This window comes from Ciconia boyciana, chromosome 1 (genome assembly GCF_034638445.1).
Source record: "Ciconia boyciana chromosome 1, ASM3463844v1, whole genome shotgun sequence".
In the NCBI taxonomy this organism is placed as follows: Eukaryota; Metazoa; Chordata; class Aves; order Ciconiiformes; family Ciconiidae; genus Ciconia; species Ciconia boyciana.
This window is the reverse complement of record NC_132934.1, coordinates 63,168,017-63,194,280: the sequence shown is the minus strand read 5'-3', so window position 1 is coordinate 63,194,280 and position 26,264 is coordinate 63,168,017. Positions and strand designations below refer to the sequence as shown.

The 26,264-nt window shown below is 35.9% G+C and overlaps 2 protein-coding genes across 10 annotated transcripts in view; one reads left to right on the top strand and one right to left on the bottom strand.

Annotated features, from left to right (window-relative positions):
• Positions 1-25,988, bottom strand: NUP37 (nucleoporin 37). 2 transcript variants are annotated; one of them, XM_072871577.1, is made up of 10 exons: positions 25,914-25,988; positions 24,326-24,545; positions 21,888-22,012; positions 20,826-20,898; positions 14,622-14,716; positions 4,928-5,018; positions 2,243-2,424; positions 1,643-1,693; positions 1,165-1,258; positions 1-352 (listed from the first exon to the last, which is right to left on the bottom strand). In XM_072871577.1, exons 2-10 carry the CDS (start codon positions 24,479-24,481, stop codon positions 239-241), a joined length of 981 nt encoding a protein of 326 aa, XP_072727678.1. In that variant the 5' UTR covers positions 24,482-24,545; positions 25,914-25,988; the 3' UTR covers positions 1-238. The 2 variants fall into 2 exon arrangements, with proteins under 2 accessions (XP_072727678.1, XP_072727669.1); XM_072871568.1 differs by having other exon boundaries at positions 25,891-25,957.
• The window catches only part of PARPBP (PARP1 binding protein), a 58,958-nt gene continuing 58,679 nt past the window's right edge, over positions 25,986-26,264 (top strand). For 5 of the 8 annotated variants that reach the window (XM_072871485.1, XM_072871468.1, XM_072871533.1 and 2 more), the window contains exon 1: positions 26,050-26,246. The gene's annotated coding sequence lies outside the window, so the exon portion shown is untranslated. Of the gene's footprint in view, positions 26,247-26,264 lie in introns of all 8 variants that reach the window. The other 3 variants (XM_072871497.1, XM_072871493.1, XM_072871476.1) reach the window with 3 other exon arrangements.

The following is a 26,264-nucleotide window of genomic DNA, read 5'->3' as shown; positions in this document are numbered from 1 at the left end:
TAAAAAAGTGTGCATTTTATTTTAAGGGAAGTAACCAAGTATCAGATGTATGGTAACTGATTTTACAGAAGCTCTTGTATTTGCAAGGTAAAAATCAAACACAAAGGTTCCATATTTTACTTGTTCCTTTCTTATGTTCTCCAAGTGAATAAATACCAGTACAAAGAGTAAATTCCTTTGTTTTACTAGGAAAGAGACATTATGCTGTAAAGTTTCATATTGAAGGCAAATGTTTATTTTACATTTCAGTTACCCAGAAGAAAATTTTATGATCTCCTCCAACTGCACATAGTGGAAGAGTTCTGTGCCATGTCAAACCAGATCCTACAGCTGCAGTGCTGGTAAGAATGGGCTTTAAAAAAAGAAAAGAGAGAGAGAAATATCAATACAACTTACCATATAAATGATTACTATACCACATATACCAAGCTGCATAGACAAATAAACACCATAGATTTAGTACTCCTTAACAAATATGCTTAAAATACAACAAAAATCCAACTGAAAAATCTGATTGTCTGCTACTTGGTTCCAGTAGCTACTTACCACATTTAAGTAAGATGCAGCAAAATATTCCATGATAACAAATTGTTTCAACTATTTTCATTATTATTAACACTATTATTATTTTAAAGGCATACTTTCTAACTTAGAAACCTTTTTAAATGAAGTTACTTCATGTTATTTAAGTGTACTCACAACTAGTATGTTTGGAGGTAATATTTTTACTGTAAGTGTTAGAAATATATACTAACTCCAGCAAAACCAAAATATTTCCTATACTTTACATTCATTGTCTCTGGATATATTTTCATTAATGTCAAACCTGTAAAATACACAACCAGCTGTTTTTAGCCTCTTTAGAATTAGAAGTACTGAGAAATGTATTAAATAATAGGTTAAATGTGTTTTTCTTCCCCTTAGCACCAATAAGGCAAAGCAAAATAAAACATATAGATCAAGCAGCATTTTAAATAGCAGGTTAAGCACGGAGTGATTTTTCTTTCCTTAGCATGGATGACACAAACCAAAATAAAATAGGTAGACCAAGCAGCATTTCTGGATTGTTTGGGCTAGTTTTTAACTGTAGCTTTTAACAATTTATGAGCCTGATTTGAAGAGAATAGATGCAATTCCAGTCAAAAGCTGAACTCAGAAATTTACCTGGGGATGTCCTAAATGATGAACAAGCAGTTGAGTAGTTGTCTTTCCTGGATATCCAGTGGTTGCAAACAGATTTTCATTCACTTGGGACCACCTATGAATAAAATGAACATACTTTTCAAATATACCTATCAGACTATCAGAAGTGCACGCAAAGCGGAGTTCTCTCCCTTGTGGTTAACTGTGTGAAGCTGTCAGATACTCCACTAACACCAGAGAAATAAATTCAGAGAAATGGCTTGTAAATGATTCACCACCCGCAGCCCCATATGCATGTTGTTGTAAAACAGAAAAAAATCATGGGAATGTTACACATATGTACTAAATACAGGTCATTCACAAATTTCACGAAGTTTATAAACCAGGTCCCCCTAAAAATTATTTAAGTGAGACACAACCAGGTCCCTAAACTCACAACTGCTTGCATATACGTAGATTTATATAGACAAAAACCACAGAATAGAGACAACACTTATACCTGAATAATCTGGCTCGATCAACATGGACAGGTCTCTTATCCTGTGGATAACTAAAACAGACATTCAGGGTAAAAAACTGTTCCGCAAACAACTACAGCTCATACAGTAAGTACCAAAAGCATGTATCATTTAAACAGTGAGGGCATGTATAATTTTAAACATTGTCTGCTCTCTGTGAAGAAGCTGAGGGAAAACCAGAGCATTCCTGCAGCTTACATCTCAATTTGGAGCAGGAAAACTGAAGGAGTTATTCAGTTTATTATAGTTCAATAATGATGTATTTATGACTTAGAATGAAATTTTAACAAACACATAGAATGTACAGTGAGAGGTAAACAGTAGTGAGGTGCTGTCTCAAATGGAAAAAAGACAGACAATGTTATTTTTAATAGATAAATATTGACAGATAAAGATGAAACAAAGAATGCCAGGGAATGATCTGTATTGATTTCATACTTCCTGATGAATGTTCATTTATTTACTGAATAGGTAATATAATACATAGTGCATTTAAGTGCTATATTAGCAAAGTAGCCACATCTCTTCATGTACTGCTTAAGAAAAGAATAAAGAAACCTATCTCATGTGCATAAAAATACCTGGAGCGAGTGATATCCCAGATTAGCCAATCACTTCCAGCAACTGCTCCAATTTTAAGAGTATTTTTTAAACACCAGTCTGCTGACATCAGCGGTGTTTGTTCACACTCTAGGGAGAGAATGGCCTGCTGTGTAATTAGATCATAGAATCGTATTGTTCCATTCTTCTCCGCTACCATCAGCTGTTAAGAGAAATTAATAGAACATTGTAAACTTAGCATGTAATGAATCTTAGTACTGTTTAATATCTTCATCAGTGACACAGACAGTGGGATTGAGTGCACCCTCAGCAAATTTACAGATGACACCAAGCTGAGTGGTGTGGCTGACAGGCCTGAGGGACAGGATGCCATCCAGAGGGACCTGGACAAGCTGGAGAAGTGGGCTCATGTGAACCTCATGAGGTTCAACAAGGCCAAGTGCAAGGTCCTCCACCTGGGTCGGGGCAACCCCTGGTATCAATACAGGCTGGGGGATGAAGGAATCAAGAGCAGCCCTGCGGAAAAGGACTTGGGGGTATTGGTGGATGAAAAGCTGGACATGAGCCGGCCATGTGCACTCGCAGTGTGGAAAGCCAACCGTATCCTGGGCTGCATCAAAAGAAGCGTGGCCAGCAGGTCGAGGGAAGGGATTCTGCCCCTCTACTCCACTCTTGTGAGACCCCCCCCAGAGTACTGCGTCCAGCTCTGGAGTCCTCAGCACAGGAAAGACATGGACCTGTTGGAGCAGGTCCAGAGGAGGGCCATGAAAATGATCAGAGGGATGGAACACCTCTCCTGTGAGGAAAGGCTGAGAGAGCTGGGGTTGTTCAGCCTGGAGAAGAGAAGGCTCCGGGGAGACCTTATTGCAGCCTTTCAATACTTAAAGGGGGCTCGTTGCAGGGGGGTTGGACTAGATGACCTTTAAAGGTCCCTTCCAACCCAAACCATTCTATGATTCTGTGATTCTACTCTATAGCAAACCTAGCATACTTTCAAGCAAATAATAATATTAAAATAGGTACAATTTTTCACTCTATACCAGAAAACATTCTCCTGAACACTCTTCCACCAATAAATAAAAAGCACTTTAATCTATACTACTGTCACATTGTTATACATAGTGATTACATGATTTTATCTCTACATATCTTTAGATATCTACGTATATAATTTTGGCATTTAGAAGCACCAGTTCTTACCCACAGATGCACTGTGCTTTTAGAATTGTAAAGCGAAAAGTTATTATTTTAAAATTAAAAAGTTCCTACAAAGAACTGTCTGACAGACATAGTGCTGTACAAGGAAACAACAATATTGATCAGTGTAACTGTAGAATCTGGTTTCATGCTTACTGAATTTATATACCATCTCTTGCTTCATGCTATAACAGTTCACAACAGATTTTATCTAAACTTTTTCTATTCAAGTAATGTATTCAAGTAGTTGTTTATTAAGTATTGTAGAGAGAGCTTTCTGATTAATGGTGAAAGAGCTTTTCTCCATGAGGAGACAATGGTTCTCAGATAGTCATGAACAATAATTAAGGAAGGCAAAGAAGCATTAAAAACAATACTCCAATAACATCCAAGTTGGTTTGGAAAAAGAGAGCTGTCACCAAAACATGCTCTTCTGCAAACTAAGAGACATGGTGCAGTAAGCATTTTGACCTGCAATAAACTTTTCAGCAACCATCAGTCTGTCAAGTTTTACTAGCTTTTTGAAGGGGGTTTTCTTTAAAAAAAAAAAAAAAAAAGTTGTGCCTACTCTTTGATGAGGATCAAATAAAAGACAAGCTAATATGTAAGATTGGTGTAATATTGCAGTATTTTTTGGCTAGTCTAGTAATTTTGTTGTGCTAACAAAGTTGCCCAGTAGCAAAGAGTAACAAACACATTCAATTGTGATACCACCTGAATAAGCAGTTTTCCTAGTTTTCTTAGTAAGGACCGGATATTGATATTGGTGGAAAGTGTAGTGAGAATAGAGATCCTTCTTCCCTATTGCTATGTAAATATTTTGATACCTTATTTGACTGCTTTTCTCTGTTTTAAGTGTGTGTTTTTGTGGCAATCTGAACAACAATTTGTAGCTGCTTAAGGCAGTTATTGATTGGCACAACAGGAATAATAAATCCAAGATTGCAAGGACTAGACCATTAATGAAGCTGAATATTTTGGTATATATCAGCTGATTAATCCTCCCCAGTACAATAAACAGATAAGTATAAAATCGCAGTTTATTGATTTGTTTTGATTTTTCAGCACATATTTCATCTATTCCAAGCAAGAACAACAACAAAAAAATCCCTTGCTAACTTCAAACAGATCCTTTTCAAAACTTGGCGTGCTTTCTAAGAGTCTATGTTATTGGTGAACCATGTTACCATGACTGAGAAAAACTTGAACTTTTCTCTGGTAACTGTAAGTTAATATGCAATCAGCAGAATAGTTATCAACAACAATTGATGTATGTAATCAAGAAGGAATATTTCTGATGGGAGGAGTGAGGGACTGAGGGTAAAATGATGGGAATGAGAATTCATTTACAGTGACTTCACATTAGCAGATCCAACCAATATCCAGTTACAATGTACACTAGCTCCCCAAACTTCTATCTTACTACAGCATCAAAGATTCATAGTTTAGGTAAGTCCACCCTCCTGTTATTTTAAAGATGGTGAGGGTGAAGAGCCAGAAAACACAACCTTAAAAGCCTCCTCAGGATGCCAGCAAACACTCATTCCAGGAGAACGTAAAACAAAATGGGCCTTCTCATTTCCTTCCAAATCCCAGACCCTAAAGCAAAAAAAAAAAGAAAGCAAAGTATTAAACTATTTATTGCCATTTGACTGCAAATACATTAACTTTCAGTGCCTCAATACATTCACAAAGTGAACAAATGAAATAGTGTTCGTGCTTTATCACTTCAAGAATTCAGTAAAATTGTTCAGTGCTGAAGATAATGTATTTTAACATTGATGAACTACGCAGAGCCTCTGTTTAAAAGGGCAATGTCCAAATAATTTGACAAGTTTAGTTGTCTAGACATGAAATCTAGATGATACGTTCCCACTTTATTCGTAAGTCAACAATACAGCCTTTGTACTATACCACAAATAACAGTGAGACAATACAAAGCAGGAAGGTCAGTGTTGGTCTAGCTGATACAAGCTAGAGTGAAGTACCAAGCAACTTAAATCATCGACATTACCACGTAAAGGATAAGACCATGCACTAAAGTGTTTTGTTTGTCTAATACATGAATTTCCATTTTTTCCTGGTAAGACAAGATTGAGTAATGGAAATATAAGAAACTAAAAATGAAGCTAAGGCAAGCAAAAGGATCTACGGCAGATGTAACGCTAGCCTAACAAAAGGTCTTGGCAAGCTTTCAACAAATAAATCACATGTGCCAGTTTAACCTTTTCCTTTAGAAGCACCTACAGTGCATATCAAGCAGTTAAAAAAAACAACTTTAAAAATCAACAATATTTGGTCAATATGGATTGACAGGGAAGCATATGATGAAACACCAAAACTAGGTTAGGTGATGAGTTTTTGGATGCATTCAATATGAGTGTTAATGAGCCATGACGCTACTTGGTTTATAAAGTGCAACAAAACCAAAACTGAGACTATTTTACCTCATAGCCACTGCTCAACTGCCTCTTTTCCTACAAAATCAGTAGCTCAGTTGTAGGACAAAGACATCGCAGTTGTGAACATCAGTCTGAACCACAAGGCTTCATACTATTTATATGCATTTTCACACTGAAACATACACATATATCCTTCCTCCCTGACATGCAAAACCTCAGAAACAGACAATTTTTTAAGTAGTGTTCTGCCCAGTCTTTCGAGTTAGATGAGTGGCTATGTACTATTATTGTTTATTCTAGAGGATTTTTGCTGACTTCCTCCAGACTTTTTCAGTTTATATCTCACCAGGGTGCTTAGAGCCTTACATTTAAGAGATTTCAAAAAATTCTTAAATAATAAATCATAAGTCTAGACAAAATATATGGGAATAAAGTAAATATATTTAATGAACAATGTTGTTTTCTTATGCCAAACCACAACAGATCAAATATTTGTTTTCCCTGTAGAAAACACAGGGTCTCTAATCTTGAAGGATCAGTGTCCTTATTAAAAAAGTCAAAACAAAAACCTGACAACCGTTTAAAAAATGAAATATCTACTTGATTAGGTAATTTAGAAACATACAATACTTTCTTCTACTGCCAAAAATTTTGCCTTGTAGATTTGTCCAAGTCAAATCAACACCTTCCATGTGTATTTACTGTGCAGAGAGAAAATGATGATATAACAGAAGACGGTGAATCATTTTGGCCAAAGGAGCATGCCATCATGTTTCCTTCCCTGAAGTGAGTGAGGTTATTAGGTGTTGAGACAGAAATTTATGCTTTCTACCTCCCTAACTTTGTTATTTATAAAATGCCAAATTTGTATGTCTTACTTTGTAAGAATGGTAAGATTGTTAGTAGCAAACAGTATAGGAGGGAGGAAAAAAGGATAAATGCCCCCCTTATATTTTCTGCTTTCTTTATTGATAACAAAGATGGTATCATTTAGTTTAAAAAAACCAACCAACCAACCAACCAGGCAATACATATCAAAATAGATCCTTGTCTCAAGGCATCAAGTCCATGCTGGTATGGAAGTTTACAATTACATATGTGTTCAATTAACTCTTTTCAATATTTCTTTGTGACTAACCCAAGTAAAAAATGTGCAAAGACCAAAAATTTAGCCAAACTGAATTTCAGTTACTCAATTACTTAGTAATCATAACCAAATCAGCTACAGATGCTAAAAAAACCCTCTAGTTTTGTCCACGTTCCTATCACGTAAATCAATCCAAAAAGATGGAGCATTTTGTCTCTCATTCAAAGCTCTTGAAACTTTACTAATATTACCATGATTTTATACCAAAGCAAACTAGTGTCTGCTTTTCTCCAAACATCTTTATTTTTTGTAACCCTGCAATGTGTCACCCTCTTACTTCTCCTCCTCCCACCAACTATGGTTGTATAGACTTGTTATTGGGCTTGTGGTATTTTTTTGTTATTTAAAAAAGCTTCCACAATAAATTTAAAGGGGAAAAGTTTGAATAACCACAGTTGAAATGAGGGCCAAAGTTTGAATAATGGAAAGCCTCAAAAATAATATTAATCTGTTCAGTAAATTCATTATTTATTAAGTAACTAAGGACTGAGAAATTATATGCTGCAGTGCTCACAAAATTTAAACTAACACAAAATACAGGTAGTTGCAAATGCCGTTAAAGAAAATTCTTGAGAGATTAGTACATTTCTCTTGTCACTCACATCCTATGATGAAACAAACAAATGACAACTGCAGTTATCTCAAAGCATGAAGATATTCCAGCTACATTGGAACAACTATATTGTATGTTGTATGCATGAATATGGATAATGACATGCTGCATATGTGCAGTAATTTTATCACACAATGGACTTTTATTAAAGTTGGCAAAATATTCATTAGAACATCTGAAAACCTGCCTTGCAGCAATGGAGATGATCCTTATTTTATATTCTAACTTTCTGAATTCTGAATAATTCTAACCAGAGTGCAAAACCAAATCCTAACTGAATAAAACCCATCATTTGCAATCGTAAAAGAACAAAACCATATTGCAACCTTCAGGTGTTTCTCAAATCCCCAGAAGATGGAAGTAAAAAGGGGAATTCTTTCAATGTAAGATTTCCAACAATTTTAGTGAGTGGGGTGGGGGCTAGAACAAACCTTGACATCTGATACCATTCCCAACCACGAAGTATCATCAACTATACTTGAACCATTACTCACAGATTACTGTCTGACCTACTTTTAAAAATGCCCAACGTTTTTGTTTTTTTTTAATAATATCTAACTTAAATATCCCTTGCTGATGTTTCTTTCTATCTCCATCAGACATATTCCATGTGTGAGGAAAATCCTATCACCCCTGAAAAGCCTAGAGGACTATGGAGAAGGGAGAGATTCCTGTTACAGAGATCACACAACGAAAGTAAAGAGCAAAGTTGTTCCTCACTGAGCACAAGGAGTGAGGAGAGGAAGATCTCAGAAAAGGAAAATGGAAGTGCAGATATTAGTTAACACTGTGGAGAATACAACCAACACTGGCCTTGTCTCAGGTCTTCTGCCAACTCCGTATGGAGGTGGTTATCAAAGATCCGAAGAGGATACTAGGTAGGACATGAAAGAACAGAAGGCTGAAGCAGAACTGCAGAAATCCCCTCTAGCTGTTCAGAAGAAGAGAAAGGTGTAATATTAAATTTCTAGTAATTTATTTTATTTTACTGACAAAATAAAGAATGTAAGTTTTTATAAATCAGGTAATGCACTGCCCAACTAATGGTTCACCGCTGCAGAATCTGTAGCAGAATTAGGTAGCAGAACTCCCTATTCAGCACACTGTGCGAAACAAGCCACAAAAATGGTTGCCTGGGGAGAAAGGGGAAATTCATCTGTGCTGCCTAGCACTAGTCCACCAGGCACAGCCATCTTAACTATCTCCTGACTCAGCATACATTTTCCTATATGTGTGCTTGCAGAGCATTTCCTTCACTTATTTTTGATCTGTGAAATAAAAGCCTTTTCATAGAGTAAATGTGTAAATACTCTTTCAGAAAGTTGACCCATGTTCAACGTTTTATTTTGGTGGTCAAAGGAAATGTCAATGTTATTAAAGAATTAGTAATTAGAATCTTTCGGATTTGGGCATTAAAATCCATGTTACCTCTACCTTCTTGTAATATCTACTTGGATATGCAAGCATTGATCTATTTTTCACTGGTAACTGTGGGATGTGATTCTGATTATCCCCTGCAATGTTAGTAGAAGTAGGAGAGGCAGGGAGCTGCACATGTACTATCTCAAGCATCTCAACTGACTGTTCTTTGCTAATATGCATTTCAGAACATGCACACTCAGAAGTAAGTTCAAGAAATACACACTACTACTGCTACTGCCATACCCTTAAAGTTATCTAAAGCAAAGCCAGAGACTAAGCAGTATTTTTGCAAAAATGTGAAGCTTCAGTTGTATCCTTTCAGCCAAAGAAAATCAGCTGTTAGAGTTACCAGCTTATCATTTCCAATGTAGACATAAAACTAAATGCTTCTGCGGGATGACTGTTACTGAGAAACCCAGTTACAATTCTGCCAATGAGTTTCTAAAATACAAGGTAACTGCTAAACAAATCTAATGCAATGATTTCTATTTAGAACAATTTATAGGCTAGACTACATTCTAGGACTGTGTGACCCTTAACATAAGTCATAATGCGTCACATAGGAAATAGCTACCATTTCATCCGCTTATTTTGAAAGACTTCCTAACTAAAGGCTTATTCATCCACGCTTAAGACCAGACTGAAATAATGTTCCAAACATTTGATTCAGAAAGTGATTTTTTTTTTTTTTTTTTTTTTAAGCTGACTGGATACTGTAACAGACCAGTTTATTCTCGCATAGTGACTGTGAAGTACAACTTAAGTTGTTGGTTAATACGTGCATTATGGCTGTAAAGTATAACAGAAATTGTGTAAGACTAAATTTGGGGGACATACAGGGGTGCATTAAAAAAGTGTGCAAATTCAAAGACTAGACTCTTAAAAATAATCCAAAACTCTCCTTTATTTTCATCAATTATAATGCATAACTAGCTTGATAATTGTAATCAGCATACCTCAGAAAGGATAAATATTTTGGTATGACATTTCTTGTATGAAGAGGCACTGGGGAATTCTATCACAACAAACAGATGAAGATAGAACAACATGAAATAAAATACCATTTTTAAAAATTTTTGGCAAAAATCCATAATTGAGTGCACTAGGAATGGGAAGATATAAATAAAATATAATTTTGGAGGCAGGAATAAGTGAGAATGGCAACTTTTCAATATAGCCAAAGACTGAAATATTTATTGAATTAAGAAGGTAAGACTCAAGTGCAACAAGCGCTGGCAAGACAAAAACTGAAGAAGAGTTACCATTGGCTTTACTTCATATTGTCTAGAGAAAGACCTACACAAAATAACTAAGACATAAGAGTACCATATAAACAACTACACTACAGATTAAAAAAACCCTAAAAACAGACGAAACACTACAATAAATTTTGAGACTCTAGTTAATTTAGTTTCCAGTGATATCAAACCTTTCCCCTGAATCTCTGTCCAGGGAGCAAAACTAACCTTCTGATGGACTGGCAGTTGTGGTATGTGCAACAGAGAAGGCTGAACTTGACAGTGAATGATAAATAAATTCACAAAGTCCTGCCTTATGAAGCAACATGAGCCATGGAATAAGTAACTGAACAGAACTCAGAAAGAAATCAAAGGGCAAATACATTCACAGATAAAATAGAAGATAAGTCAACTGTACTTTCTTTTCTATTACACACACAAAAAGAGAGGGAGATGATGTAGTTTAAGGAATAATAAAAAAAAGACAGAGGAAAGGAGAGAGAAGGATGGATGAGTCCTTTTCAGCTTTTTAAAATACAAGCCAATCCAGCACTTGATGACCATAAGAAATTGCCGTGCTACTATTATTAAGGGCCTGACACTGTCACTAATCTTTCAGTTCAATATGAGGATGGAGTATGAGGTGGTTATCAATCAGACTGACTTAACCTTTTAACAGTTAGAGGTTAATTTTTAGCATGCATATGAGACTAGTGGGTTTTACCAGGATGGTATTTTGCATGAAATACTTCAAGAACATCAGATAGTGTCAAAAACTACCAACAGTGGAGGGCTGTCTGTTAAGCTCGTACTGTTTTCCAAACATTTCTTATGTTCTTTTTGCAGAGGATTCATTAAGTATCAGAACAAAATGATTTGTACATCTGAATCCCTGCAGCCTCCTATATTGTGTTTCCAAATTGTAATGAAAAAGCCAGCAATAATTTTTCTTTTCTTAAGAGTGGTGCACAGAGAGATGCATGTGTTCCTACACATAATGCAAATGTTCAAAGAAGTGTATAATGCTTTATAATTTTAAGGAATTAAATGAAATATTCCTTAAAGCTATCATAAAAGATTTTTTCTTATTCATTAAACATGCTCTTATGATACCAAGCAATGGACAAGCAAATTACTTTAATTACACATAAATATTATATAGAGTTTTGAAACTGACATATGAAAGGTAGATCATGAAGAAAAAACAACTAGATTTGAAAAAAAACAATTAGATTAAATCCAAGAGGTAATTTATTTTTCTTTTCTGTCATGACCAAGTTTGGCTTTCAGCAGAAATGTATAAATACCCTAAATTTGATTTTTTAAATGTATACACAAGATATTTACTTTTATTTATTTTTACTTCAATTGTACTCAATGTTAACACATATGACTTATAAACAAAACTGATTCAAATTTTTGCTTACTATAACAGTAGTTATTTTAGCTATTTCCTCTGCCAGTCTTTTACCATTTTCTTTAAATTTTGCAATCAAACTTTAAAAATAATTTTATTTTCTATTTTTTAAGAAAGAGTAAAGCAATTATGAAATGCGTAAAAAAGTTAAATACAGGAAACTATCCTGTGAGTTCCTCAATATTAATTTACTACATATTATAGTATAAAATAAGCAAAATTTGAAAATTACAATACCCTGCCAAAGATATAAATTAACTATATGCTTGTGAAGAGGTTCATCCATCTTGTAACATAGCCATCCTTGGGACAAAATGAAGGAAGTAATATATGATATTTAGGACCCACGATCTGAATTTTTCAATCAACTTTGCAGATGTAATTTTAGCTACAGGAATTTAGATCTTTAATATAAATACAGTTGTGAGTAACTGCAACATGGTGGGTTGTAAGACTCTTCCAAAGGTCTCTTCTTTCAGAAAAGCAATTATTTTTAAGGTTATATTAGTTTTGAGATTCTCAGTGCAGAGAAATGCGAGATTATTAAAGTGTACAACATATTTACCAACACCTCTTCACTCGTCTATGAATGCACACAACACTTTTATTCACAACTAGATAACATAGATGGCTACTGCAATTATTTTTATGCAAGAGTATTTTTAATTCAGTTCTACTTCACAGCTGGGAAAAAGTCTTGTGTTGTGAGACCAACAAGGCCAACAAAGACTATGGCCAACAAGAAACAAGAATTCCTGAATGACATAGCAGCAATTCAAAGGTAAGAACACTGAATATATCAACACAGCCTCTTCAACCAGTATCTGACTTACACTGTCTTCCAACCAAAATGACTGAACCCAGCTCTCAGATATCACTGTTGCAGCAGCTTGTGGCAAGATTGTTTAGTGCATGAAAACTGAAAATTTGGGTTCCTTAGAGATCTCTGCTAAACTTACTACTGAGTGAAAACCAGGGAAGATCTAAACATGTTTGTATATATTCTGTACATACTGAGACATTGTATTAAGACATTATTAAGATTTAAAAGTGGAACTCTAACAGAACAATACCCAAATACTCAAAACTTTATGTTCTTGCACTAATTGTTCTAGAACTTTATTCCAAAGGTATTAGCAGATGATGTATCCTGAGAACAATTTCAGGATAGAAACTCAGTACAGACAGAAGAATTATTCCTCTTCTTACATTACTGCTGAAGCAAATTACACAGTAAGTAAGGAATGATTTTGGTAAGTCCCAGGGAATGCATTTTCCATTAGTTTTGAAAGTGTAACCTTTAAATTCAATAAAAAAAGTCTTCATGCTCCACATGCATGAATGGAAAAAATAAGAACTCAAGTAGCCAAAAAAAATCCTACTTATTTCCCATGGCTTTTAACCAAAGACTTTATGGGTTACTGCATAAAATGTCTTTCAGAGTTACTAAGTTGAAATCTTGATAGCATACATTAATTATATGATTTTTATTTCCTTTTAATTTAGTATCAATTAGACTACTAGTTTTAAAACAGGTCTCTTATCCCAGGAACACTGAGTATTTCATAAAATAAACAAAAAAGGCCACACATTCAAACAGCTCTTTGCTGAATAAGCCCAATATTAGTTTAGATTTAAGGAAGAAATCAAGGATAGGAAATAAATCAGAACAAGCTACGAATAAGTCATACATTTCTACTATTCATTTCTAATGATTTTGTTGGGAATATGGACAGGTCATCTATGGAAAAATCTGCCTACTGGTCAAAGAAGTATTTCTGAGTTCCCTAGGGGTGTTAAAATCACAGTCCTTTTAGATTTTCAATTTATGTAGGACAGAGTAGCTCAACTAAAGCTACTAAACTGTGATTTATACCAGTTGATGATCTACCCCTTACAAAATCTCATACACAGAATAATCATTCTAAGAGCTAGTCCCTTCTCTCTTAGCAGGTAGAAGATACCTTAAGTGAAAAATTACTTTTTTCTCCTGAGCACTACCTTGTCATTTATATACGAATTGATATGGTGGTAACTTCAAAGAGCAAATATATAATTCACATAATCAGAGAAAAAACTAAAACAGTTCCTAATTGAGACAAGTTTTGAGTTATCACAGCTATGACAAAGAAAAATCAAAGATGATGCTTTCTCAAGTCTCTTGCTGCTACTGCAATGACTTGCAAAGCCTGCATAGCTGCCCTCCTGATCTCTCCAACTGTGAGCTGCGTTGGAGGGATAATAATAGCAGCTTTATAGATTCATGTGCACTGCTAGAAGAGGAGGATGGAGGACCTTTTGACAAGGAAAAAGTCCTGTACTAAAAAACCTTAACCAGCATTTTTCAAAGTATTTAACCATGCTTCCCTTTTACTTCCAGTTACAAATAACTAAATACATGGGTTTGAAGCAGCTATAATCATGGTATTATGAGCTGGCAGTACCACTGCATTAGTATGGTACTGTCCTTAGGCTATGTAATCCCACCTCCTAGTAAGGCTAATAAATTTGGGTAAACGGACAATTTCACATACATACACTGGTTTTAAACTTGACTCATCTGATAACAGAATGGATAGAGAGGGTCTGTGCAGTTCAGTGCTGAGCTATGCATGTTTTCTCTCTCCAATTCTCATACCTTTTATTCCTGTCCCACCAGGGGAAATTATAGTACATAATTCCAAGACAGAACAGTTTTCTTCACATTGTATCTAGTTAGTTCAAAATGTTGCTTTGCAAAAAACCAATCCACAAGTCACAACAAAAAGCCAGTCCACAACCTAGTTAAACAAGACTAGTCCACTTGTTGTCTTGTTAGTGGACTAGTCTTGTTGGCAGGCTATGAAGGCCCACTAAAAATAAATAAGTAAATGCTTATTTATTTAAGCAAACATATAAAGCATACACGCACAGAAAAAGCCAAACACTACTATTTCAATAACGTTTTTGAACAAAATGCATACCTGCAGGTGTGATCATCACTTACACTTGCAACTTCTTGACCTTCTTTGGGAGCAAACACCAGATCATTAATGTAATCTGAGTGGCCATCAAATGTCTGTCAAGCAGAAAAAAGAAATACCTTCACCTTAAAGCTGACTGTTCCATCAGCCCATTTAATAGACCCACTAAAGGAAAGATGTAGAAGTGTTAAGATAAAGCCATCATTTTACACGGAAGGTAAAAAGAGTATTTATCAGTAACTGGAGTTCTTTAAAATATCTAATTCATGTGTAGATTCATACTGTAGGTGAAAAGACCCCCCACTATTCCTTGTAGTTACCAGAGGTCAGCCTGATGCTCTTGCTTGACAGAGATCAGTAAATTGCACCAGAACTTTTTATCCTCCTTTTAACCACTGAATTTCAAAGGTAGAAGATAATAAATCTCAGAAAGAAAGAGAAGAAAGAGCAGGAAGTGAATGTATGCATGATCTACATATCTTAGAGAACTCTGATTACTGGTAAGTAACTCTTATCTCTGAATAGTAGTTTTTACTAGGGGTTCCTGCAAGCAGCAAGAGTTTTTTCCTGAAGGAGCAGTAAACCAGCCACTTGTCCAGTATACGGCGTTTTCCAAGCAGTCAGCACACAAATTGCCTAAGAGCATATGTCCACAAAAGATGGCAGACCAAAAGACTACCTTTAGAAAAAACAGTGAAAAAAACTCTCAGTGAAAGAAGATGAAACAGAAGACAATGCACACTGAAGACTTCAAGAAAACCAAAAATGAGGAAAAACAGTACAAGCAAAAGCAAGCAAGCCATACACCACTTTAGCAATAAAGCACAATTTCTGTTAAGCATTTGAGAAGAACAGACATAGTGCTTTGTGCTCTCTGCTTTATATTCTGTTGTGCTGAAGAGGAAAGAAAATGGGGTATAGTATACACTTTTACTGTGAATTAATAGATCATCCATTCTCAAATAATAGGATATGAGGACTCATGGTGTGAATGTACATATGAACTGTCACTCAAAAGCAAACATTTACAGTTGTATCAGAAAGCATGAAGTCATTTCAAAGGAAACCTTATTACTGTGTAATTGTTCTCACCTGAAGCTTCTTAATCATGGTATTTTTATTTCAAATTACTGACAATAATTTATCTACAATAAAAAACAACTTAGCAGCATAGCTTTTCTGAATAAAAGCAAAATCCCTGTTTTAGAAAAAATTAAATGTTAGATAATTTTTACGTATTTCGAAGGCTTTTCAGCTATCTTGGCCGTAATATCAAGACACCTTTTTTTTTCTCAATTCTGTTAAGTGTTTTGTACTTATCTACAGACATGAGTAATCTTCTGAGGTTTACAGTATCCTCAAAAACCTAAGTGAAAGAACTTATACAGATTTAGCATTAAGCAAGCATGCAAAACTAATCTCATTTAGGGTCCAGTCAAAGTTTAAAGCACATTCAAATTCATTCACATGGGGGCTAGGTATGAATAAATCACCTCTAGTCTCATTAGAAAATCTGTAGCTAGTTAAGATATCAGTTTGCTCTATCTGAGGGTTTATATGTATTTTCTCTCATTAACTACTTCTATGGTCTTTCTGACAGAAATCACACTTAAAATTTTAAGTCAAGCAAATGTCCATGTGTAGATGTTCTATGTGTTGCTGTTCCATCCTCTTCAGTCCCACTGATTAAGTATCAGGGCATAGCTGCTCTTGTTTTGCCCAGCAAGGTATCATAAAAAGGAGACAAAAATATCCTCTGGATAATAGCATGACATGGAAAGATTGCAGAGGAAAAAAAGGTCGAATGAAAACAACCAGTTCCACAGTTTTCTGAAAGGAAAACACACTGTTCTCTAAGTGTAGCTATTCTGAGGAACAAATGCAGCATAAAAAAAAAAATAAAAAAAAAATCTCTCAAGCATGCACAATAACTAAATACCCCTCTCTAAAAATTTTATGAATGCCTCATCAATTCAATACAGAAACATTTTCAGCAGCCAACTTAATTTTTTCCAATAGCTCATAATTTTATTAAAACCTAGTGGATTATACTAGAACTAATACATCCTAAGATGATGCTAAACTATTTAGACAGAAATGCCAAGTCTTTTGAAAATTTTCAGCATTCTGAATTCAAATATCCTGCCTCATTTTACTTCCACAGTTCTGATGAAATATGCTTTTTATTAAATAAAATTTGAAGCAGGAGAAGGAAGCCAGAATTAATTTCCAAATGAAAACCTCAAAAGAAGAAAAAGATTTCACGAAGATCCATCAGTCATTGCCGTCATTTTACCTTTTGTTTGTTGTTCTGGGCTTGATCCAACCCATAAATTTTGGATTAGTTGTGTTGACAAAGTAATGGAAAACTCAGTATGCTTCAAGTTCCTTGTTGATAATTACATCAAGACAGTTTTTCTACTGGGAAAACAGAGTAAGATCACTCCGTCCATCCCTCCAGAAGCAACACATACTAATTGTTTACTATAAAAGACAAAATGTTCAGAGATTACATTTTGACTGTAATCACATACTTCCTTCAGCTTTGTTTGCACATTTTGTACCTCTCCTGAAAATTCCATGTGTAAAGTGTGTACTGTACAATGGATCAAAGTCTTCCAAGTGTTCTTCATGACTTCAACCTCAGGTTTATGAAATAGCTTTTCTGAGGTATCAATTGACTGTGACTAAGAAAGCACTGTATCAAAGTTTATTGAAAGCCAGCTCAGCATAGCTCACCGAGTATTTGTAAACACCTGAGATTTTGCAAATACTTTAAATCAGAGTTAGGTGTTCCTTTTTCCTTGACAAGAAGTATATAGTACAATGATCATCCAGGTATAAGAAATTAAGATGATTACCCAGAGAAAGTTTTTTGACAAAAAGTGTGGAAAATAACCCAGAAGATAGTCTCATAGACATTTTTACCAATATAAACACACTAGTCCACATTCTTCCTTTTCACTAATGAGTTCCTTGCTATTAGGTAAAAATATGTATTTTTAGCTGTTTTCTGATTATTTTGAACATTAGACCAAGCCTGATCCAGTAACAGTATGAATTTTTACTTTTTCCTCAGTCTCAGTACATCCTTAATGAAGTTCTTAGACTGTTAATTCCAGTGATGGAGCTGACATAAACAAAGCTAATAGCTTTACTGTTAAATTCGAGCCAACACTTCTCATTTGTATTGCATAAGCACCAAACAATCTTTAGTCTTATGTGGAGTCAAAAATGAAGAAGCATCCATGATATCTTCAGCTGACAAAACTCAAATTCTATGATCTTTCTGTCTACATTAGACACTGGAGGAGCTTATTCATATCAACTGGAGTTGAATAATTAAGGTATTGTAATTGCTTGTTTCCTTTTGGGGCAAAATAACTTCTATACTTGTAGTACTTACAGCTGTGGCTGTTCAGCCTAAATACCACATTCTAACACCCAACACCTGTTGTATTAATGCTCTGTGGTCTCTATACTCACTACCTATAATAAAAAATTATTCTGATCTGTTATGCAATGAACATACATTTGCAGTAGAATTTCATAACTGCAAGTCATAGCGTTTTGTGTAGAAAGAACTCCTAAGGGTAGATGAATCAGTTCTCCAAAGAACCTTTTTGTATGAAAAATAATTGCGATCTTAATGGAAATGTAAATGTGGCATTTCAGATTTATTTCTAGGCATCCAGTCAAAGCTACTGTGTAATAAATTCCCCTAAATTAGAAGTGCATGTTTTAAAGTGTCATTTGTGTTGGTCAGATACCAGAAAAAAGTCTTGTCAGAACTGGGAAAACAATAACCCATCACAGAAATTCTATTCTTTAAAAACAGCACTCAACAGACTGTGCTACTGAGTTGCCCCCTTTGCTTCTCTGGTTGTAATACAGAGCATGCACTGATAATAAGCTAGAAAATAATAATTTCATTGGATATATTCAAAATTATTGTTATTTTTAAAGTGTGTTGTTTGTAATCTCATTCAAATTCAATAATAAACAGCTTACTAGAATTCTTCATTAGAATAAACTTGCTTATTTGAACTTGTATGTTAGAAGTTTAAGCTCACGAATTATCAAAGATGTGTTTGTGTGAAGTTGTAATACTGATTATTTCTCTGGAAGCAATTAGTTCCTAATGAGCAAAATGGCAGATCCCATTGGTAATTCCTAGTGTTAAGTCTGGGCTGTATCCCACATCAATGTGGAGAGTCTGAAAGCTGGTGTAGACAAGAAGGCTACTCTGGAACGTATAGAAGAGTACCTTTTGCTAAGGACCAGATGATGTATGAACAGGAAGAGGTATGAAAATTATGAACTATCACAGCTATCACATTCAATTTTTGGCAAAAACACAGAAAATTGTTGATCATTAATTAACCCCCAATAAAAATAATTAACAGCTTTCATATTTATTAAACTTTGAAAAAACCACTCATCCATGGCTTGAACCAGTGTCCACTGAAGTCAAGAGACTTCTCACTGATTTTAGCAGACAGTCCATCAGGTCCCTTGTTAATCCAAAATAAATTAATTAGAATTTAGATGCTGAATTTAGCCGAATGGAGCCTGTAGTACCAGGTTCATCCATATGTTTGATTATTTCCACTTATTAACCATCCATCATCTACACTATTATTAATGATTTCATCCATTCTCTTTCTTCTGTGTGCGTACAAACAATTCTATAAATTTCTCAAATTGCAATAGACATACATAATTAATAAGTAACTTAACATTCTGCTAAAAAGTTAAAAGATTTCATTCACAACTTAACATTAAAGCCTGTTGTCTGCAATATCATAAAACTGGCAGAAATTATACAGATAACTTAAATAAGGAATGACAGACATCAACTCACAAGCAAACAGCATTAAGAACTTTTAGAAATATTTCGTCAGAAGTGCCACCCAAGTTGATTGTAACTATGTCAGTTATCGCACTGCCTGGGTGACAAAGCCATGTAAGATGACCAAACACAAAAGAAAGAAATTAAGGGTATGTCCATGTATGAAGTAAGATAACAAGTATTTTCTTTAAAGAAAAGACGTTCTGTTTTTTAGTAATATCCATCTTTACTTCTTATGCCATGCCTTTATTCATTCCATTATCAGTATGCAGTGACATCTGCAATTCACTTTGTTTCTGTATGACAAATATCATTGTCTTACTAATAGAAATTACCAAACCACAAATGAAAGTCTATTATTTTCTCCTTTATACTCAATACACAACTCTCACCAAAAGAGGCATTATCATATTCTAAAGGACTAAAAAAGAAGGAACCCTCTGCCCCAGTTTTTTAGTATTAATTAGCCTTGCTTATTCTTGGCTGAGACCTCAACAAAACAAATTCAAACTGGTTAGCACAAACATCTAATTAATATTAGTACTTGGACTGGGACATTGTTTCAAAGGCAGAATTTTGAAGAATATGTACACATGCAAGTGACAGAGGAGTTGATATGTCTTGCAAACAAAAGAAATCTCCAGAAAACCAATCTTCAGCTTATAAAGTGAAGACAGTATTTAGACGTGGCTTCTTTTATATCACTGGTTTAAGAACACTATCACCTACACTGAAAGAAGGGGAAGTGAAATTGTATTTGAAGTAGACATTTCCTTTGTTTCTATCTTAGAAATAAACAAGTGACAGCCTATAGGCATACTTAGTGTACCTGTCTGCACCTATGTACTAAATTCAGTATTCTTTCTTTAAATTTTCTACTGTTTGAAAGAGTTGAATTGCAACTTCCAGTCCCCCATGAAAGAGAAATTACTAAATTTGCTTTTCGTATTGAGGAGTCCAATAACCAATACCACATAAAATTTTACAGGTCTCTATATAAAGGAACCTTATCCAACATGGTACTTGAAATTCACCTGTAGAACATTCTGTTTATGAGTATATTTTAGATGATCCATAAACCTCCACTCGCTTTTCTTCAATTTGGTTAAATTGTTACAGAAATACTTTTAAATCAAAGATCTTGTAGCTGGTAATTACAGTTATTCCCACTTTAAAGACAGAAAGGTATATACAATATAATTATTTTCCCTAGAGATGATGGATATAGGATCTGTCACAGTTCAGTGCTCTCTCATACAGTACATTAAGAGAAATGGGGCAGAAGGGCACTTAAAGGTTAGACTTCACTAAAGACTAAATAATTTTTTAAAAATCAGCTTAGCTGCCCTTACCTTAAATTCATTCTTGTCCTGCAGGTCTGAAGTAAATAGCCTTAACTTCCTATCAGAAGCCGCAGTGCAAAACCTACGCTCAACAGACAAAGAAAAGCTCTTCAGTCAATTAACACTGCAATAGTTGACTTTTTATCAGTTTCCCTTCAGTTTAAACCTGCAAAGTGACATGCAAAGGGAAATTCAGATTTTGAAAAAACCCAAAAGCTTCTATCTTAATTTTTCTGCTTTGGCAACAAGCAGAGTTATAATTGGAACTTATCTATAAAATAGTGTGTATCGAGTGCCAAGAATATTTTCATGGAAAGAAACACAAAATATTTTACAAAGCTAAATCTGAATCAACTGTGAATTACCTGAAATATCTCTCATAACTCCCATTGATACTTCCCTTGGAAGAAGTTAAGTGGCAGAGCATGAAAAAGAACCCTCATTATCAGTGTTTTAAAATACTGAAACATAAATTCATAAACCAATTTCTAACACATTTTAAATAAAAGACTGTACAAAAATGCAGCAGTAAGCAGCCACCATAATTTTGAAGAGGCTTACAAACTTGAGAACATTTTAATTCTTAAGTGCATATTTAATAGTTAACTGTCTTTCTAGATGTACACCTCAATGGGTCTCACAAATAGCATCTGACCTACTCCTAAACACAGCTCATACTATGCAGACCATTACAAATAGCTTTATAAAGCAGGCCATTACAATAGTCTCATCCCTGGTAAAGTTCTTAAAAGAATTCCTTCTTTGCAGATGTACAAAGAAAGAACTCGCTACATTTTGGGTTCATTAAAATAATGAATAAGGAAAAAAAAAAATTATTTACTGGTAGTTGACTGGGGGACAGGGCAAGGGGGACAAGAAGTAGAACAAAAAACCCCAAAAAAGAATGACTCTAAGAATGAAAATGTTGTTCTACTGAAGTGTTCAGAGACTTCGTCAGTGATTTCTAAAGAGTTAGATTTCACCCATAAGCTTTAAACTTAGTCCAATATTAAGGAATTGGGGAAAACAGATAAGAGACAAGGATTCATTGTACTCGTTTATCATAAATACCTTATCTGGGGAGGTAAAGCATCAAGTCTAGTTTCTGGACTCCATGCTATGGCATCAACTCGGATTCCATGATGAAACGTTCTCAGTGTCTTATATTGCATGCATTCCACTTCTGCATCCTCCTCCTATAGAAATACTGTAGTTAGCTAATCCTGAACAATGTCTTGATGACTTCTAAAAATTGAGATTGATATGAATATGATATGAACTGATACAATTTTGAAGGGCTTTCAAAATTACATGTGTCTGAGATCTTTTTAGATTGTAACACCCTCGAAGTGAAAATCTGGAACATAAAGAAAGTATTAACTTGAAATATGTAAGTACTTAAAAATACATGAAATTATTGCAGTCTCAAGCCAGAGGCCAATGCAGAGCACGAAAATCAGAACAGAGCTACAAAGATGCTGAGCCCATTCTTTGCACAAGTAATATCTTCACAGATACAACTAAAGCCACTTATAGCAGCGTGGTAAGTACACACTGCAATGAGAAGAAACAATGGGAACAAAAGCAAGCACGTCATTTAACCTATCTTCTCTCCAAGTTGTTTTTGCACAAGCACGTCATTTAACCTATCTTCTCTCCAAGTTGTTTTTGCACTATGAAAAAATGCTAGCACTTCCAGAACAACATTATTCAAACAGCAGGAGCTAGAAAGGTACCCTCTGTCATCTAACATGACCAAAATTACTAACTTGTCTATCCTTCCTGCTGGTGAGCACACTGGATGGTGGGAAAGGTGAAACAAGAGTCGGAGTTGTGGATTCAGTCTATCAGTTGACCTCTAAAAAAAACCTTTAAGAGTTTTCAAAACATCTAATGGAGCACCTCAAAGGATATTTCTACAAAATTTTCTCTATGTCACAATTCACCTTTAAGGTGAAGAACCTCTCTGTATGCCCTCTGCATAACGTAGAGCCTAGGAAGAACCTAGCTGAGGAAGCATGAAATTATCCAGAGTTTTTCAATGCTTCTTGAAGCAAGGAGCAAGAACAGCATTTTCTTCCCCTACTTCGAAATACTCAATCACTCCACATGTGGAAGGAAAGGGAGGATATGAAAATTACAGAAAAACTACCTTGTACCAGTCGTTGTCAAAATTTTAATTAGTTTCTTTTCAAGGCCTACACCAGAAACAAGATAGAGGGCAACACAGATGACAAGAGGTGTTTGTGGTTAGCACTAGGTGCTTTTCAGAAAGTTTCCAACAGTAAGACTTTGGGGAATAATAATAATAAAAAGACCAGATAAAGTACAAAAATAATACTGTATAACAGAGAAGTGACTTGAAGAAAAAATGCTTAAAAATAGATTCCAAAGTTGTCTCCTATTGATTTTCAAGCATCTAGGCAAAAAACCCCCTAATTAAAGAAATCTTATACAGTATAAAAATATACAGTACACAGCATTTTACATTTTAAAAACTTTCATAATATGATGACTCTAAATAATTTCAAGGTAAGAAAACATATTTTACTGTTTCTAACAGTCTGTGAGAGAGATCCAATAAAAACAATTGGGAAAGCAAAAAAAAAAAAGGGAAGGTAATTATTTCTACAGTCCTTCCTTAAAAGAAATATCTATAAAATTAACACAGACACTTTAGTTGTAAAGTTGAAAGTAGCTGTAATCTTTCCTGTTTCGCAGGGTAGCTGAAAGCTTTGGAAAATAATTTAATCTAAATAGCAAATGTACATAGAACAAAAATATAACTGTGCACAAAAGGAGCCAATTACCCTGTGATGATAAAGAACAACGTACAGCAAATATTAAGTCACATATTTCCAAAGTTGCACACTTAAGTTCTCAGATAGCAGTCACCAACATTAGCAAGAGATACTAAAATGGGATTACTCTTCCAGTAGAGCACTCCTGTTTTCTTTGCAGTCTATTCAAGGAGTGCAGTGACAGGACAAGAGGTAATGGCTTTAAACTGAAAGAGAGTAGGTTTAGATTAGATATTAGGACGAAATTATTTACTGTGAGGGTGGTGAGACACTGGAACAGGTTGCCCTGAGAAGTTGGGGATGGCCCCTCCCTGGAAGTGTTCAAGGCCAGGTTGGATGAGGCTTTGAGCAACCTGATCTAGTGGAAGATGTCCCTGGCCATGGCAGGGGGGTCGGACGAGATGACCTTTAAGGTCCCTTCCAACCCAAGCCATTCTATGATTCCATGATTCTATTCAAAAGGAACTTTATACCAGCAGGATGGTAATTTACACCAGTGTGTATTTTATATATATACTTATATATATACATATTTTCTTGGAAAACAAATATCCCAGACTTATTAATGTAATAAACAAGTAAAACTCTCCCCTGATTACATGGGGAGGGGAGGAAACAAGAAAGCAACCAGGGTCATTGTGCAGTAGAGGTGCTAGCAAAGTAAGTTTCAGGAAGCAACTAATAAAATCAACAATAACACAAACTAACCTGAAATCTGCATGTCCCAACAACTACGTAATTATTGCCACCATATGCAATGAGGGAACATGCATCTCCACTATCAAATGGATTGAATTTTACCACGTGCACATAATCTTCACAATCCACAGTGTAAGCAGTGTTTCTAGTAGAATCTTGCTTCATTTTCAGTGGACTAAGTCAAGGTATCACAGAATTGATGTCTTCTCCAGGATGGAAATCTACATTCCTACATAGAAAGTTTTAAAAAGCATGCATTACTCATTTGCATGAAGAAAAAATCTAAAAGGTATTTGTGACACAACAAATCAAAATTTCCTGTAACATCATAGTTAAGAACACAAAAGCTGTGCTTAAGCTCATTATTTTTAGATGTAGCATGTAGTTTCATCAATCAAAAGATTAACTAACCTACCTAACATCCATTCAAAACTGTCTCTACAGACCTCAGCAATAACTGCAGATTTTGCGCTACTGTTGGCAACCCAACACCAAGACAAGAAATTAAGTAACTGCACACACCAGAAGAGACACATACAGAATTTTTACATTTTCAACCAAATGACAAGAAATGATACATTACTACCTTCCAATTCTCTTTGTGTACCTCTTTAAAGGCTGTATGTGTCTAACTAAAAGCAGAGTTAATCAAGGCTGCAAAACTGTAAATGAGAATACCGTCATGCATAATATTTAAACATGGTTCCATGACTTAAGCCACCCCAACTGCAGACAGAGCACCTATACCCCTGTGTACCAAAGAACTTGTGCTTTACTGTATTCAACCACTTTTCAAGAAAATCAGGCTCCTGTGCTAGAACACAAGAGGCCGAGATACACAACTGATTTCAGAATCACTCCTTTTAGTCCCAGTACAGATTTGACACTAGTTTAAGCCTTTTTGGGAAATCAGACCTTTAATTACACACCACGGGGAACAGCTTTAAATCTCAGACCTTTGACAGATTTTGCTGTGTTAACGATCTGAAGGTATCTGCATCCAAGACTGGAATATTTTGCTTGGGAGCCACCCAGGTTTGACACAGGCATCACTGAGACGCAAAGACGCTCTCCATAGTTGCAATGTTTATTTATTAATTAATACGACAAACCACCATATTAATATAAATACTTTAGCCATAACTTATATAGCTATGCTCCTAAGGCCAAATGCAAATTTTAACTCTATCCATAGTGTTCTTCCCTTAAGGCTTCCCACAAACACAGGCCACCAGACTGGCTTTAAGTGAAAATACCAAGGACGCTATTAGCTTCCTCCCTTTGGGAAACACAATTCGAGCAACTGAGCCGTGTGGGTGCCCGTTACCTCCTCTGCCTCCTTCTTTAACCTCCCACTCCCTCCTTTTCCCTTCAGGGCCCAGCTGCTACTCCCGAGCGAGGCTGCCAGAGACCGTGCCGGTCCCACAGCGCTACCGCTCCTCAGGCAAGGGCGAGGGCCCGGGCTCGTCCGCACAGCGGCTAAGCCGGCCCGGCTCCTGGGTCTGACCGGGCGAAGCTCCGAGTTCCCCCTCACCCCGGGAGGGGACACCCCCCTACCCCCGCCTCACACGCACCTCTGCAGCCCCAAATCACCCACCGGCACCGCCTCTCCCGCCAACAGCCAGCAGCACCTCCCACCCCCGGCGCAGCAATCCTGTGCTTCCGGGTCAACGGCTCCCACTCTCTAATTGGGCAGCTACGGAGGATTTAAATTTAAACCGCCGGTGAGAGCAGTTACGCGTTCTAACTGTCTCGCTGTGTGAGGGGCTCTGACTTCCCGGTCACGCAGGTAGCTCCGCTGGAACAGCAGGAGCGCTTCAGCCGGTCTGCGGGTGGGGTGTAAAGGTTGTGCTCTTCCTCCGGGAGAGGTGGGGGTGCCGCGACTTCGCGTTGTACCTGGGGCGAGGGAGCTGCGCAAGGCTGGACCGAGGTGCGAGGGGGCCCTGAG